The sequence below is a fragment of the Macaca thibetana genome, chromosome 4, assembly GCF_024542745.1.
Source record: "Macaca thibetana thibetana isolate TM-01 chromosome 4, ASM2454274v1, whole genome shotgun sequence".
In the NCBI taxonomy this organism is placed as follows: Eukaryota; Metazoa; Chordata; class Mammalia; order Primates; family Cercopithecidae; genus Macaca; species Macaca thibetana.
Genome location: NC_065581.1, coordinates 97,643,801 through 97,660,258, shown reverse-complemented (window position 1 = coordinate 97,660,258; position 16,458 = coordinate 97,643,801). Strand labels below are relative to the sequence as shown.

Sequence of the window (16,458 nt, the reverse complement as noted above, 5' to 3'; positions counted from 1 at the left end):
GGAAGGTATTTTCCCAAATAAATTCCAATAGTGCCTTACTATAATAATTTTTATGTAATGGAGCCTCTCGTATTTGGGTGTACCTAGCCATTTGCACTAACTTTTCTTTCTAATGAAAATATGTCCTGACATTATTAGTCCTGCTTTGTGTATTTTTAATTTTTTTTTTATAATTTACTGACCCCAAGTCTCTTCCTTTGAAGAATGAAAAATATCACAAAAATTGTCATCTAGATAGTATTCTCCATTGCTCTCAAGTTGTGGCTTTCTTTAGTCCTCTCCCATTTGAAATTGTTAGCACCCTTTTCCCAGACTATGAATATTCCCTTCCTTATCCTATACAGATGTAAAACCATCATGATGGGGTCTTACGGATGAGAACCTGTTCTCTAAGACTACTTTCCACTGCCATTCTTTGATGTGGATGGGGAAAAGCGAGGTAGGGCATATAAATTACTCATTATGACTAGGATACAGGGTTCACCTAGTAGGAATTAGGGAACTGCCAAGATTGTGGGTGTAGTCCCTTGCTCTTCAGGTCTATTTCCAGGCACAGATCCCTAGTGGCTGTAGGGTTTTGCCAAGAACTTCTCAGTGTTGCAGGGAGGCACAATCAGGTGAAATGTATGTCTTTAGGCTTTTTGCTTGGAAAATATACAGAGCTGGACTTACGTATTTTTCCTGTATTGAGGTTTGGTTAGAACGCTTTATTTTTACCCTGCTGATGTCCCTTCTAGTCATTAGGATGTCATTTATTCCCTAAGTACTAGGGGAACAATAATTGAATAAATTGCCTAAATTTAGTCATCTACCACCCAAGATTAATATTTCTGTGAGTTTTGTGAAATTACTGAGGATAGGTTTTATAATAAAAGGGGATTATATTTATATGTAGCCTGTGAAACTGAGGTGATAGTTTTAGTAGAAAATATCTTGAAACAAATAATAACCTTGCTTGTTTTCTAGCTACTACAATTTGGGTGATGTGAGCCATGATTCTGTGAACAAGTTTCTGTCCCATCTGATTGAGAAGTCCCTGATTGAATTGGAACTTTCCCACTGTATTGAAATTGGAGAGGTACGACTTAGTCATATGCATTCTAATTGAAAAGATTGCCCAGCTTTTTAACAGGTCTTTTGCTTCTAATACTATCAAAATTTTTAACAAAATTGTTTCAAAAGCAGCTGTCCGAATTACTAATTTTATAAAGATACCTACTTTCATGTACTCTTCATTTGTTATTCTTTTGAAATAGGATAATCGCAGCATTGAACCTCTAACTTATGGCCGAATTGCCTCCTATTACTATTTGAAGCATCAAACGGTTAAAATGTTCAAGGACCGCTTGAAGCCTGAATGCAGTACTGAAGAATTGCTTTCAATTCTAAGTGTGAGTTTTTCATATATTTCGTATCTTCTCTTTTAATTTAGGGCTTAAAGTTTTGCCACCTAGTTTGTCTTGAAATTTAACAGAAACCATTTATAAAGCCCTTTCCTCTGTTAAACAGGGTCACTACAAAGCAACACATGTAGACTAAGATGCCCATAGATAAGGTGACCACATAATATATCATCAAAATTTGGACCCTTCTGAGTGTAGAGTGAGGCCCTATTAATATTTAAGCCAGGATAGTAGATGTAAACCGGATTGTCCTGAGCAAGGCAAGTCATCACCCTATCCTTAAATATAGTAGCCTCTTTGAATTATGATTGAAAACTTTTCTTATTGCTTTTTTGGATAGTTCCTGTTGAATACTTATCTGTGATGCTACTGAAGTTTCTTTCATAAGCATCCACACAATTAAGTTCTTAGAATTAATGTCAGTACAGCTGTTTATCCCCCATCCCCACAAACACCCTTACCAAAAAAATGACCACAGTTATATCACATGGTAAAAAACTATACTTTGTGCCGGGCGCGGTGGCTCAAGCCTGTAATCCCAGCACTTTGGGAGGCCGAGGCGGGTGGATCACGAGGTCAGGAGATCGAGACTATCCTGGCTAACATGGTGAAACCCCGTCTCTACTAAAAATACAAAAAAACTAGCCGGGCGTGGTGGCGGGCGCCTGTAGTCTCAGCTACTTGGGAGGCTGAGGCGGGAGAATGGCGTGAACCCGGGAGGCGGAGCTTGCAGTGAGCCGAGATCACGCCACTGCACTCCAGCCTGGGAGACACAGCAAGACTCCGTCTCAAAAAAAAAAAAAAAAAAAAAAAAAAAACCTATACTTTGTTCATTTTTCCTTTTTTTGCCAAATAGCTAAGAAATTGATATTAGAAGCATCTTGTCTACCTTTCTTTCTACATAATGTATCCTTCTGGCTTTTCTTCACTTTGTTGATTTTAAGTGTAATAATTTACCACAAATCTTTGTTAACATATTAGTTAGGATATTCATATATTCTGACTGTTATCTTATCCTTCAGATGTGTTGGTGCTTTTTTAAAAAGTTAAGAACAATTGGACCATTCTGTCTTTAAAGTCCTTCTGTTATAAATTCATTGATTCTATGGTAGTTCCCTGAGTAACTTTTTTCCTTCCTCTTCTATTGCTTTATCATTCTCAATAAGCTTCAGTATCCTATTCACAAGTTTTAAATTTCTCAGTTTTTTCCCCTCCAAGAAACTAGTTTGTAAATTTTGTGCCCAGCATAGTGCCATGTACATTTTAGTGAGTTTGAAAATATTTATTAATGAATTGATGAACAGATGGAAGGATAGATGGATCCTGTAGTAATCAGTTTTCTATTTGCTGTGTAGAAAAGCATAGAGGACTAAAGTATATGAGGTAGCTACCGAAAAATATTGTTTTTTAACTTAAAAATTTATTTCTGATGGAAGAGTACAAAGTATAAAGACTTTTTTAGATCCTTAAGAATGATATTTTTATCAGCTTCTAGCCAAAGATTCAAAAAAGTAGGATTTCTCTTGGGGAGAGACTGTTAGCACAGGCAGCAAAATAATGGTTAATAAATTTGGGCATGCCTCTTAGTATCTGTTAGATTTAAGACTATAATTTGTTTCGTATTTATCTAATCTCATATTTAAGCATACTTTTCTGCCTTGGAAACGTATAATAACAGCTAACACCTTTGAGCAGTTTTTACGCACTAGACATTAAGAACTTTAAATTAATAAACTAATTTAATCCTCACAACAACCACTCATTTGGTATTAATAACATCCCATCATTTTTCCCATTTTAAAGGTTAACCATCTTGTCCAAAGTGAGTAGTTCGCAGTGTAGCACCAGAATATGGGCCCTGAAACCATCCTACTATACTGCCTCTCAAGTCATACACACACACACACACACACACACACACACACACACACACACACACGCACACAGTTAGATGGAAGGCATTGAGGTGGGAGGTACAAAGTAACAAGTTAAAACTAGATATACGCTGTAAAGGAAGTGTGTGAGAATCATATGCCTACTACATTCTGTACCCCTGTTTACTCCACTAAAAAAGCCAAAAAAAACCTTAAAATCCCAGGGAAATTAAACATTTGCTTTAGTCTTCTCTTTGAAAAGGCATTGATCACGAAAGGTCTGTTCCCATCCTGTCAGCAGCATGTTTCTTTCTGGCATTACACTATATGAAACCAGTTATGCTAATCTGTTGGTATATTTTTGTTATATATTTTGTTAAAATAAAGTCAGTTCTGAATTTATTTTACCTTTTACACAAAAGGTCTGTTCCCATCCTGTCAATAACCGAATAAATGGAACCATCTGAAAATATGTGTAAGGAAAGCTATATAGTGGAATATTTATATAGATATGATATGGTCTACCCCATAAAAATTTCCACAGCAAGAATATCTTCTTCTCTCATGGTGTTTAGTCCAAGGAGCTCTCGGCTTGCACTAGATATTGTCTCAGTCTCTATTATCTCAATGAGGGTTCATTCTGAATGAAGAACCATAGGACTCACATTGACAAGAAGATATGTAGGTATCACACTGTTTTCTTAATTTCTTGCCTAGGAATTATTCTTTGTTCACTAGCAAACACTATGTGTAACTACCAGCAAAAATCCTAAATAATACAGCAAGATTGTAAAATTATGTTGTAATTTCCAGAAATCGTTCTTAAGTTTCTTTAAATGACTTTTTTTTTAACCATGAAAAGACTACCAAATGACTCACAAAACCTCAGTATCCCCCCTACTTTTGCCTCCAAAAATGCATATTAATGTCATTGTGGTTTTAAAATAAGGAGGAACTAGTAGTCAGACAGAAGCAGTAGGGAACAGGATGATAAAAGCATAAGAAGATGAGGAAAGCTGTGGGGATAACATTAGTGTTTCAAAGATCTGTTTCCATTGTCATTGCTTTTGTTATCTTAATACTTAAAGTCATATCATGTTTTTGTACAATTCACTCATGTAACATTCATTATTAATGCTTCCTTTTACTAAGATATATTCATTGATGTTTCTAAAGTCACTTTTAATCTTTAGTTTTTAAATTTTTAGTATTTCTGATAACATTACAACTGAAATACTTCTATTTTTTTTGAGTATTACTTTGAACTTTCCATAATATTTTCTTAAATTTTATTAGTGAATAAAGTTTTCTTATTTCTTAAGCTACCCATTAAATTTGTCTTTTGGTTTTCAGGATTTTGGGGTATTAATAACATATAGAAATTAGGTTCATTAAGATTTTTCTTTTGGGTCCTCTGAATATATTACATTGTGATGATTGTGGGCACAAAAAATAAGCTAAAAGGTAATCATAAATTGGAAAAAAAAGAATATTAAAACATGAATTCACTCTTACCAAACATTTCTAAATATATAAACCTATTATTTCTCTCCTGTTATCCTCAAAACATAGTTTCAAGTGATAGTCTCTTGATGGTATCTAGTCCTAACTGATGGTACCCTCTTTTGGACCTTTTCTTCCTTTAGAGAATATAAGTATTTATAATCTTGTACTGAGCTATATGGTTTTCTCTTTTTTAAAAAATGAGTTGGAATTCTTACCCTTTATATGGTCATTTTGCTTATTACTATTAACTTGTCTGAAATAAGAATTAGAATTTCCAGAATACAAAATCAATATACACAAATCAGTAGAATTTCTACACACCAAAAACATTCAAGCTGAGAGCCAAGTCAAGAATGCAATCCCATTCACAATAGCGACTAAAAGAATAAAATGCCTAGAAATACATCTGACCAAAGAGATGAGAAATCTCTATAATGAGAATTACAAAACACTGCTCAAAAACAATCAGAGTTGACACAAACAAATGGAAAAACATTTCATATTCATAGATAGGAAGAATCAATATTGTTAAAATGACCATACTGCCCAAAGCAATTTATACATTCAGTGCTATCTCTAACAAACTACCAATGACATTCTTCACAGAATTAGGAAAGACTATTCAAATTTTATATGGATCCAAAAAAGAGCTTGAATAGCCAAGGCAATCCTAAACAAAAGGAACCAAGCTAGAGATATCATGTTACCTGACTTCAAACTATACTACAAGGCTACAGTAACCAAAACAGCATGGTGCTAGCACAAAAACGGACATAGACTGATGGAACAGAATAGAGAGCCCAGAAGTGAAGCCACGTACCTACAACCATCTAATTGTCAGCAAAAAGAATGAGAAAAAAGACTCCCTATTCAATAAGTGGTGCTGGGATAATTGCCTAGCCATATGCAGAAGATTGAAATAGGACCCCTTCCTTACCCAAATACAAAAGTCAACTCAAGATGGATTAAAGACTTGAATGTGAAACCTAAAACTACAAAAACTCTGGAAGATAACCTAGGAAATACCATTCTGGACATAGGCCCTGGCAAAGATTTCATGAAAAAGATGCCAAAAGCAGTTGCAACAAAAACAAAAGTTGACAAATGAGACCACATTAAACTAAAGAGCTTCTACATAAGAAAACAAACTATCAGTAGAGTAAACAGACAGCCTACAGAATGGGAGAAAATATTTGCAAACTATTCCTCTGACAAAGGTCTAATATTCAGAATCTGTAAGGAACTTAAACAAATTAAGCAAAAAAACAACCCCATTAAAAAGTGGGCAAAGGACATGAACAGATACTTTTTAAAAGAAGATATACATGTGGCCAATAAGCATATGAAAAAAATGCTCAACATCACTAATTATTAGAAAAATGCAAACCAAAACCACAATGAGATACCATCTCACACCAGTCAGAATGACTGTTATTTTAAAAGTCAAAAAATAACATGCTGGTGAGGATGCAGAGAAAAGGCATCATGTATACACTGCTAGTAGAAATGTAAATTAGTTCAGCCATTGTAGAAAGCAGTGTGGCGATTTCTCAAAATGCATTGCTGATAGAAATGTAAATTAGTTCAGCCATTGTGGAAAGCGGTGTGTAGATTTCTCAAAGAACTTAAAACAGAACTACCCCTTAACCCAGCAATCCATTATTAAGTATATACCCAAAGGAATAAAAATTGTTCTGCCATAAAGACACATGCACGCATATGTTTATCGCAGTACTATTCACAATATCAAAGTCATGGAATCAACCTAAATGCCCATCAACAGCAGACTGGATAAAGAAAATGTGGTACATACATACCATGGAAAACTATGCAGCCATAAAAAAAGAATGAAATCATATTCTTTGCAGAAACATGGATGGAGTTGGAAGCCATAATCCTATGTGACACACAGGAATAGAAAACCAAATACCACATATTCTCACTTATAAATGGGAGCTAAACATTGAGAATACATGGACACGAAGAAGGGAACAACAGACATAAGGGCCTACTTGAGTGTGGAAGCTGGGAGGAGGGAGAGGATCCAAAAACTACCTATTGAGTACTATGCTTATTACCTGGGTGACAAAATAATCTGTACCCCAAACCACCACACAACACACAATTTACCTGTGTAGCAAACTTGGTCATGTAACCTTGAACCTAAAATTAAAGTTTAATTAATTACTTAATTGATTAACAGAAGATTGTCAGGATTGGTAAAAATTCTATATGTTATATCTGTTTATATGTTATCCTTTGAATTCTCGCCTTTTATGTTCTTTTGAATGGTTGGGGTCAGCCTGGTAGTTTTCAGAATGATATCATATTGACAATATCACCCTTTGACCAAAGAATGGAGGCAACAGACACTTTCTCAGTTTGCAGATGAAACTGAATTTTTCCAAATAGTATAGAGCTAAGCTAAAGGAAATTGTCTAAAAAAATTTTTAAGAATATATTTCAGTGTGCATATCTTGAATAACTTACCTTTAAGTATTACTCTCCATTTTTTCATACTCAGTTTCGTTGTTCACTATTCTGCCCACAGACTATATATTGATTCATCAAAAATATATTTATTGTGTGTCTACAATGTATAAGGCACTTTCTAGGGGCAAGATACAGAACAATGAACATTAGTGGCAAACTTCCTGTGTGTATGTGTGAGAGTGTGTGTGTTTGTATGTGTGTGGGTGAGTAGGGGTGTGTGTGGTCATACACAGATAAATTATGGACAATGGTAGTAAACCATGAAAGACACTTGCACTTTGGTGTTGCTACTGACTGAAATCATCAGCTCAGTGTGATGCTCTAAGGATGACAGCAGATGTTGCCCATTATCAAAAAGAATATCTAAAAACAAAACAGGAAATAGTTATGTTAATCGTCCATATGGAGAAGACTTGCTATATACATTTCCGGTGGCCTCAGATCAAAAGGACATCAGAGAAAGTCTGAATGTGTCCAAAATGAGCTACTCAAATGTTAGAAGACATGTGATTAGAGCACTTTGGTCTAGAGAGGCAAAGGCTTTGAATCAATGGGACCAAAATTGAAATCATGAATAGAGGCCCTCTTTGGATCTTGAAAACAGTAACTTTTTCACAGTTAGTAGGAAGTTCCATCTGATCTTGCAAGAAATGAACTCAGAGGATTTATTACTTCAATTGACGGATATAACATAGGCCAAAAATTTATAGATTCAAAAAGAGATGGGATAAATTTATTAAAAGTTACTGAAGAACTAAAATAGAAAATGGAATTGTGACTGTCATATTTGGTATGATAGGTGAATTTTTTTTTTTTTTTTTTTTTTTTTTTTTTAACACAGCAGGGATCAGGATTGGACCTGCCTGGCATGTGCATGAATTTTTTCTGTTGGAGCTCTAGATACTTTAGGAATGTTTTTATTCTTCAGAGTATTGTGTGCTTTTTTAAAAAAAAAGAAAATTGTGGCAGTCTGTTAGTACTTGCAGATACTAATTTCTGTTGATTATTATTCCATTATATGAAACTATTCCAGTCAACAGTTGAGAAAGGAAATACACTTCCACTCATTTTTTATCTCCTGTAACATCTCTTTTGAGACTTCCATTTTTATTTATTCTTCTTTCCTAGAAGCTTAGCTGATTCTGGCTTAGGTTTTTAGATATTGTCGTCTTTAAATGATAGTAAAATACTCTAGTCTGGGTGTAAAGCAAAGATTCTATTGAAACTATTTCTCTTCACTAATCTCCTTCTACAATAGAAGCCCATTTATTTAAATCCCGTCTTTTCCATATAGCCATTAAAAAATGTTAATTACTTTTTATTGAGAACCCACTACATGCTAGGCACTTTATATACATTATTTATAAGCATCAAATAGTCCTTCAAGTTAAGTGTTAATATGTAAATAATGAAATTGAATTTTAATGAGATTAAGTTGTTATAGCTTCTATAGAAAGTAACTCCTTAGAACTTTTCCCTATGCTTTATTTCCTCTCCTAGACATACTCTATCTTTATCCTATTATTTCATTCCAGCTGTAAAAAATTTTTAAAGCATTGACATGTAAGATATATACTTCTTAAAAATAAAGAACCAGAGTTACTTTTAAAATTATGTATGACCTTGTAACTAGAATCGTAAGTATTAAATACAGATCTTAATTACTAACAAAATAATTATTTCAGCTTTTTTTTATTGAAGACATTATTTTAAGTTTTAAACAATCTGATGCTATTTTGGAAAACGTTAGGTATTTTATAAGAACCCTTGCCAAGTTTTTTCTAACACCATGAATTAATAAGCTTCGTAATTAAGGCAGCTGCTTCACACCTCTACTGTTAACCAGTGACATTACATCTGTCTTGCTCCATTGATGCCCTCCTCCTAGTTATTGAAGCATTTAGCAGTTTTAGCAACAGGGATTACATGGTATGGAGTAAGTAGTCTAATTAGATATAAGTAAAAATCCTGAGGGAAAAGGACATTTTGAAAGTAATTTGAAGAATCTCTTAATGATGTTGGCACTGAAATCCGAAGTCCAGAGTAGAAAGTGCCTGTCATCGTGGCAAACCAGGATCATGATCTGATATGTTCTGTGGACTTTTAGAAGGTAGCCTATTTTAAAACAGGAAGAGAAATGAAAAGCTTCAAAGTTAGGGAAAATTTGTTTGAACATATTTTTCAGAATATGCTTGCTATAATATTGATAATTTTGAAAGAAAACAAAATATGCCCCACATGTTTTATGTCTCAATAATTTTCAGTTAATTTGTATAACATACAGTTGGTTGTTATGGTACTTATGACAACATGAAATGAGATTTTATTTATATATCAAATATTTAATTAAAAGTAGTGAAATTCTTATTTTCACACAAGCTTGGATATTGACTAAAAGAATGAGTTTCATGTCTAAATGTAAATATAACTATTCCAAATTTAGAAAAGTACCAGAACAATAGGATTTTTATGTGTCAATAAATGTCCAGGTTTAGCAGTTCTCTGTACTGTCCTCTTTAAAAGCACGCTGATTCTTTGCTCTGCCTGTATATAGAATATTTTCAGTAATATAACATCTTTAATATTTGAATTTTATCATGTTTGCGGCACAACTACAAATTGTTTTGTAGGAAAAATTGCAAAAATATCTTTCATAAACATATAAGGTTGAAAAAATAAGCAAGAATGTTTTTATAAGGGAGAAATTTAAAACTAAATAAAAAGGACAAGCCAGTTATGAATAGCATTGGTAGGGAACCTAGCATGTAAAAAAAGTTAAAGAGTTTATTAAAGGAAAAATGAAAGAAAGGAAGGTTAACTGAATAACAGTGAACACCACCAACCTCATGGCCTTCCATTTCCAAATAACCTCCTGACAATCACAGGATCCCATCTGCTACTCTTTATCTTCTTAGTGGGGAAACCTAATGGGATATCTTCCAGGGTTTGCGAGAAGAGCTTCCCTAACTCTCAGGCTGGGAAGCTGCCTGGCATCTTTTGGAGAGGCACAGATGGCAACTGTCTTGAAAAAAGGTATCTTTCTACTTCTCTTGGTCTCTTTCCCTTGAGACCTTCCATGTTCTCCATTATTTCTTAACTTCTAACCTTCTGCACTTACAAGCTTTCTTTAATATAGAGAAATGAGATATTTTCCCGATAGAAGTCCTCAATCTCAAATATATCTATTGTGATTTAGTAGGTTATAGGTTTTTAAGCTGTTATGTTCCAATAAGCATAAAATGTATGTGTAATACTGTCTGGAATTTGTCCTGTTTTAAATTTTTGTTCTTTTTTTGTTTTTCTTAATTACTTTTGATTTCCTAAATTGTCCCACAGATTAAGATTAAGAATCAATTACCAGGATTCCAAATGTTGGTGATTAAATAGGAAATGAGTTTAGATTTAGGAATGAGTTTTAGTTATTGAAGAAATGTATTTAGATAACAAAATATATTTCTTTTATTATCTACCAGTTTAACTGTCTCATTAAAAAAGAAAATGGCCTAACCTTGCCCAAGATGACACAACTACTATGGAAAAATAATATAAAAACTCAGCTCCCAACAGGGAAAGGGCAGTGTTAGAATTTGTATCTCCTGGCAACCTTTTGAATGTCCTGTCTCGTTTCCCATTTCTGTTTTGTACTTTTCTTTTTTCCTTCTTTTTACATCTTATGTTGCTCTTTTATCTAAATTTACAAAGTAAGGTACATAAAAAGGTTGCACCCATAAATTTCTCTGCCAAAGCTATCTGTAAAAGATACTTTTAGCTTGTCATTTATTAAAATTTGCTATGTATTCTATCCAATACTCAGTGCATTTGGGGAATACCAGAGAAACAGAGACAGATCCGTATTTTTTAAGAAGATTTATACTAGAGCCCTAAAAGCTTAATGAAAACAAAGGCATAAGCTTGTATCTATCTCTGTGTGCCATTGCTGCTCAATGTAGCTTTATCTAAGCATGGCAAGTGTTTAGTTCTACCTACAGCATTCAAGTCTAAAAGAGTTGCTGACATTGTCCTCCCCCAAAGAGTTACCAGCCTGTCCTATGGGCAAGATTGGAACACCAAGCTCCCGGGGGCACATAAGAACATTTACAAAGGGTACTCCAACTAAACATTTTTAAATTGCAAACATAATCTTGGTTGGGTTTATATAAATTAAGTCATATTTATAAAACTTCCATGGTATTTTACTTTCCAGAGAATCTTATTAGGAATTATTTGGCAAAATAAATTATTATTAATCTGTTTTTGAAATTTTTTTTTTATTATCGATAGTAACTCTCTGCTTAACTTAGTGATATAATAACTACTTAGAATTGTCATTACACATGCATCATGTTGGAGAAATAAAAATAACACTGAAACATATTATCCTACTGGAAATAAAATGTCTTCCCCAAATTTTAACCACCTCTCACTCTACTTTGAGTAAGTAGAGCATTTTTCAGATTTTTTAAATAAGTGGAAAATATGGAAACTTTAATATTGAATTAAGAATATTAAAATCTAATTTTCATATGCTAGAAATTGGCTTCTGCTTAAATGTTTCTAATTTCATCCCAATAAAGTTTAAGTACTCTAAAGTTGTCAGGGTCTCTTTGGTTCAGCAGATGGGGTAATTCAGAAATCAATATGACCTCCTTCCTCCATGAATAATGGTGATTAGAACTGTTTCCAAAAGATTCATGATTCATGCCCCAAATGTCTTCTCAGTACAAATAATACCAAAATGCTGTTTAAACTAAAAGTCATATCATCCTACTTTTTATCATCGGAAAGCAGCTCAGTAGTTAAATAGGAGTGATCATTTCCAATATTTAAGGCCATCTGAATACGTTTCAGTATCACTTTTATGTAACAAGAGAAAAAGAAAAATTAAGCATGCCAGCATTCAATCCAACCCACTATAAGCAGAGTCCTACAATATTATGTTATTTTGGAAACACAGAATTGTAAAAGGAAAAAATAATCATAGAAAATACCCCTTCATGATGAGGGGTATTGTAAACAAGTATGTTAACACAGATTAGAACAAAAATTTTTGTTAATTATTTATTATGAAGTATATCCTAATGTGTTTAAAAACAGGTCATTGTGTTTATCTCCTTGCTTTATTGAATCTTGTTTTATATATAATACTACTTTTATAAGTTTTTTAAATTGAAAAGAGGACGGTTACCCTTTCTTAGTTTGTTATTCCTGACAGTGTTTCCCTTTGCCCTATTCCCTTTTCATTGATTGTTATCAGACCACCAGTAGTCCTCATACCTTAGCTATTATTTAGCCTGTCTTGGTGCATTCAGACTGCTACAAACAAAAATACCATAGAATAGGTAGCTTTAATAATAGATATTTATTTCTCACCGTTCTAGAGACTATGAAGTACCAAATCAAGGAATCAGCAGATTCAGTGTTTGGTGAGGGCCTGTCTCCTGGTGCATAGATGGCCATCTTCTAGTTGTGCCCTAACATGGCAGAAGTGGTGAGAGATTTCTCTGGAGTCTCCTTTATAAGGGCACTAACCCTATTCATGAGAGTTCTACTTTCATGACCTAATCACCCCCTCCCCAAAGCCCCCATGTCCAAACACCATCACACTGGGAGTTCAGGTTTAACATACTAATGTGGGGCAGGGGACACAAATATTCAATCTAGGGCATAGTCTATATAGAGATTTATATCTCCTGATCATTTTCTCACAAGTCTTGTAAGAGTCAATAGTCCATGTGCAGAAAGATTGCAGAGCTGTATCTTTTGTGATATCACAAGTATTTGTGTATATTGCCACATCACATTAGCTTTTCACATTATAATGTTACATTATAAAAGAGTTTTTGCCTGTGGGTGATAACTCTGGCTTTCACTGACTCCCATATTCCACAAAGTTACAAAACAAACCTGTTGTGAAGAAAATTTTGCATATTAGCTCATCTATCATCTAGTCAGTTCACTAAAGTTATAATTCTGATCATGTGAGCTTAGTTATTATGAGCCTGGGTTCTGAAATGAAACCTGAACAATTTCAAATACTATCTCTGCCACTTTCTAGACTTTGGACAATGGTACTTACCCTCTGAGCCTCAGTTTCCTCATGAGGTTATTGGAATGATTGCATTAGTTTATATAGGTGAAGTGTATAGAACGATTATTTGCTTATTTGCAGTAATCAGTAAATATTAGCTATTATTTAATAATAATATTTATTGAGCACATATTATATTCCAGCCATACAGCAGAAAACAGAGCTAATGGTTCCACCACTCATGGACCTTACAGTTATAGTGGAGTTGGCCAAGAATAAACACACATGTAATTTCAGGTGAATATAAGTGGTAGATGCAGGGAAAACATGGTAATAATCAGAAGATAATTAGAGGATGCTCTTATTAATAGGATGGTTTACGATGGTAAAGGAAAGCCATTCTGAGAAGATGATATTTGAACAAAGAACTGAATAACATGAAGGAATAAATCATGAGAAAGCCTTGGGGAAGAAATCCTGGGTAGAAGGAAAAGCCAAATGCAAAGGAAGCAGGAGCTGCTTAGAAATTTCAAAGAATAGCAGAAAAGCCAGTATGCTTAAAGTGGAGTGCACACTGAGAGGACCTAGGAGACAGAGGTGATGTCATCTAGGGCCATAGTAAGGAGTGTTGATTTTTATCCTAAGTGTTCAGTGGAGCCATTGGTGGGATTTTGATCCGGTGAGTGATGTGATGTTATTGATAGTGAAAAAGATCATTCTTGCTTTTTTATGGAGAACTGGCTGTTGGAGAGAGTCCACATGAGAGAAGATGGTGGCTTGGATAGAGTGGTTAGAGGTTGAAATGGTGAGTAGTAGTCAAACCCAGGATATTTTAAAGGTTGAGCCAACAGGAATTAATGATTGATTGATTATAAGTAGAGAATGGAAGATGCTATCTAGGTTTGGGCCTGAACAATTTACTGAGAGAGAATACCATTAATTGAGGTGAAAAGCAATGAGTAAAGAGCAGAGTGTGTGTTTGTCTTGGGGAATGGGGGGACTGTGACAGGCATATGGATTCTTTTCCAAGTTTCAAAGTCATGGAATTGGTTGAGATCATCTGGGCAGTCAGTATTGACCAGAGGTCTAAAAGTTGAGCTCTTGAGAATGCTAGTATGTAGACGTTGGGGAGAGAAGGAGGAGAAGGTGTGACAACAAAGAAAACTAGGAGTGAGGAACAACAAGCAAAAAGGAAAACATCCAAGAGAGTGCAATGTCCTGGAAACCAGGTGGAAAAAAGTATCTCAAGAAGGGGATGGTCTCAAACTAGGTATCAAAGGAACATAGCTCAAAATAATATGACAGACCCACAGCCAACATCATGCCGAACTTAAACTGGAATCATTCCCCTTGAGAACTGGAACAAGGTAAGGATGCCATTCTCACCATTCCTATTTAACACAGTCCTCGAAGTGGTAGCCAGAGCAATCAGACAAGAGAAAGAAATAAAAGGCATCCAAATAGGAAAATAAGAAGTCAAAGTATCTCTTTTTGGTGATAATATGATTATATACTTAGAAAACCCTAAAGACTTCACCAAAAGAATATTAAAACCAACAAAAGATTTTAGCAAGGTTCCAGGATACAAATTCAGTGTACAAAAATCAGTAACATTTCTCTACACCAGTAATGTTCAATCTGAGAGCCAAATGAAGAATGAAATCCTATTTACAATAGCTGCAACAAAATTAAATACCTAGGAATACATCTAACCAAGGAGGTGAAAGATCTCTATGAGGAGAACTTCAAAATACTGTTAAAAGGTAACATAGATAACACAAACAAATGGAAAAACATTCCATACTCATAGATTGCAAGAATCAATGTCATTAACCATATGGCCCAAAGCAATCTACAGATTTAATGCTATTCCTGTCAAACTACCAATGTCATTTTTCACAGAATTGGGAAAACCTATTTTAAAATTCATGTGGAACCAAAAAAGAGCACAAATAGCCAAAGCAATTCTAAACAAAAAGAACAAAGCCAGAGGCATTACATTACCTGACTTCAAGCTATATTAAAAGGTTATAGTAACCAAAACAGCATGGTACTCATACAAAAACAGACACATAAACCTGTGGAACAGAATAGAGAGCCCAGAAATAAAGCCACACACCTGCAGTCACCCAATCTTCAAGAAAGTTGACAAAAATAAGCAATACAGAAAGGACTCTCTATTCAATAAACTGGCTAGCCCATATGCAGAAGAATGAAACTGGACTCCTACCTTTCACCATATACAAAAATTAGCTCTAGGTGGGTTAAAGACTTAAATTTAAGACCTCAAACTATAAGAATCCTAGAAGAAAACCTAGGGAACACCATTCTGGACATCAGCCTTAAGAAGTAATTTATGACTAGGCCAAGATGGGTGGATCGCAAGGTCAGAAGATTGAGACCATCCTGGCTAACACAGTGAAACCCTGTCTCTACTAAAAATACAAAAAAATTAGCTGGGTGTGGTGGCGGGTGCCTATAGTCCCAGTTACTCGGGAGGCTGAGGCAGGAGAATGGCATGAACCTGGGAGGAGGAGCTTGCAGTAAGCCGAGATTGTGCCACTGCACTCCAACCTGGGTGACAGAGCGAGACTCCATCTCAAAAAAAAAAAAAAGAAAAAAGAAAGAAAGAATTTATGACTGAGTCCTCCAAAGCAATTGCAACAATGTCAAATGAGACTTAAAGAGCTTCTGCACAGCAAAAGAAATTATTAAAAGACCAAACAGACAACCTACAGAAAATATTCACAAATTATGTGCCCAACAAAGGTCTAATATCCAGAATCTATAAGGATCTTAAGCAATTGAAGAAGAAGAAAAAAAAAACCAAACAACTCTGTTTAAAAATGGGTAGAAGACATGAACAGACACTTCTCAAAAGAAGACATACAAGAAACCAGCAAACATGAAAAAATGCTCCACATCACTAATCAAAGAAATGCAAATCAAAACCACAATGAGATACTATCATACCAGTCAGAATGGCTTGTTTGTTTTTTGTTTGTTTGTTTGTTTGTTTTTGAGACAGAGTCTCACTTTGTCACCCAGGCTAGAGTGCAGTGGCATGATCTCTGCTCACTGCCATCTCTGCCTCTGGGGTCCAAGCGATTCTCCTGCCTCAGCCTCCCTAGTAGCTGGGATTACAGCACCCACC

General features: G+C 34.7%; 1 protein-coding gene across 9 annotated transcripts in view; it reads left to right on the top strand.

The window, feature by feature from the left end:
* ASCC3 (activating signal cointegrator 1 complex subunit 3) overlaps positions 1 to 16,458 on the top strand; it is a 372,407-nt gene that overhangs the window by 292,178 nt on the left and 63,771 nt on the right. For all 9 annotated transcript variants that reach the window (XM_050786660.1, XM_050786663.1, XM_050786659.1 and 6 more), the window contains 2 exons: positions 967 to 1,078; positions 1,257 to 1,391. In XM_050786660.1, coding sequence (XP_050642617.1) covers positions 967 to 1,078; positions 1,257 to 1,391 — 247 coding nt within the window. The remainder of the gene's footprint in view (positions 1 to 966; positions 1,079 to 1,256; positions 1,392 to 16,458) is intronic.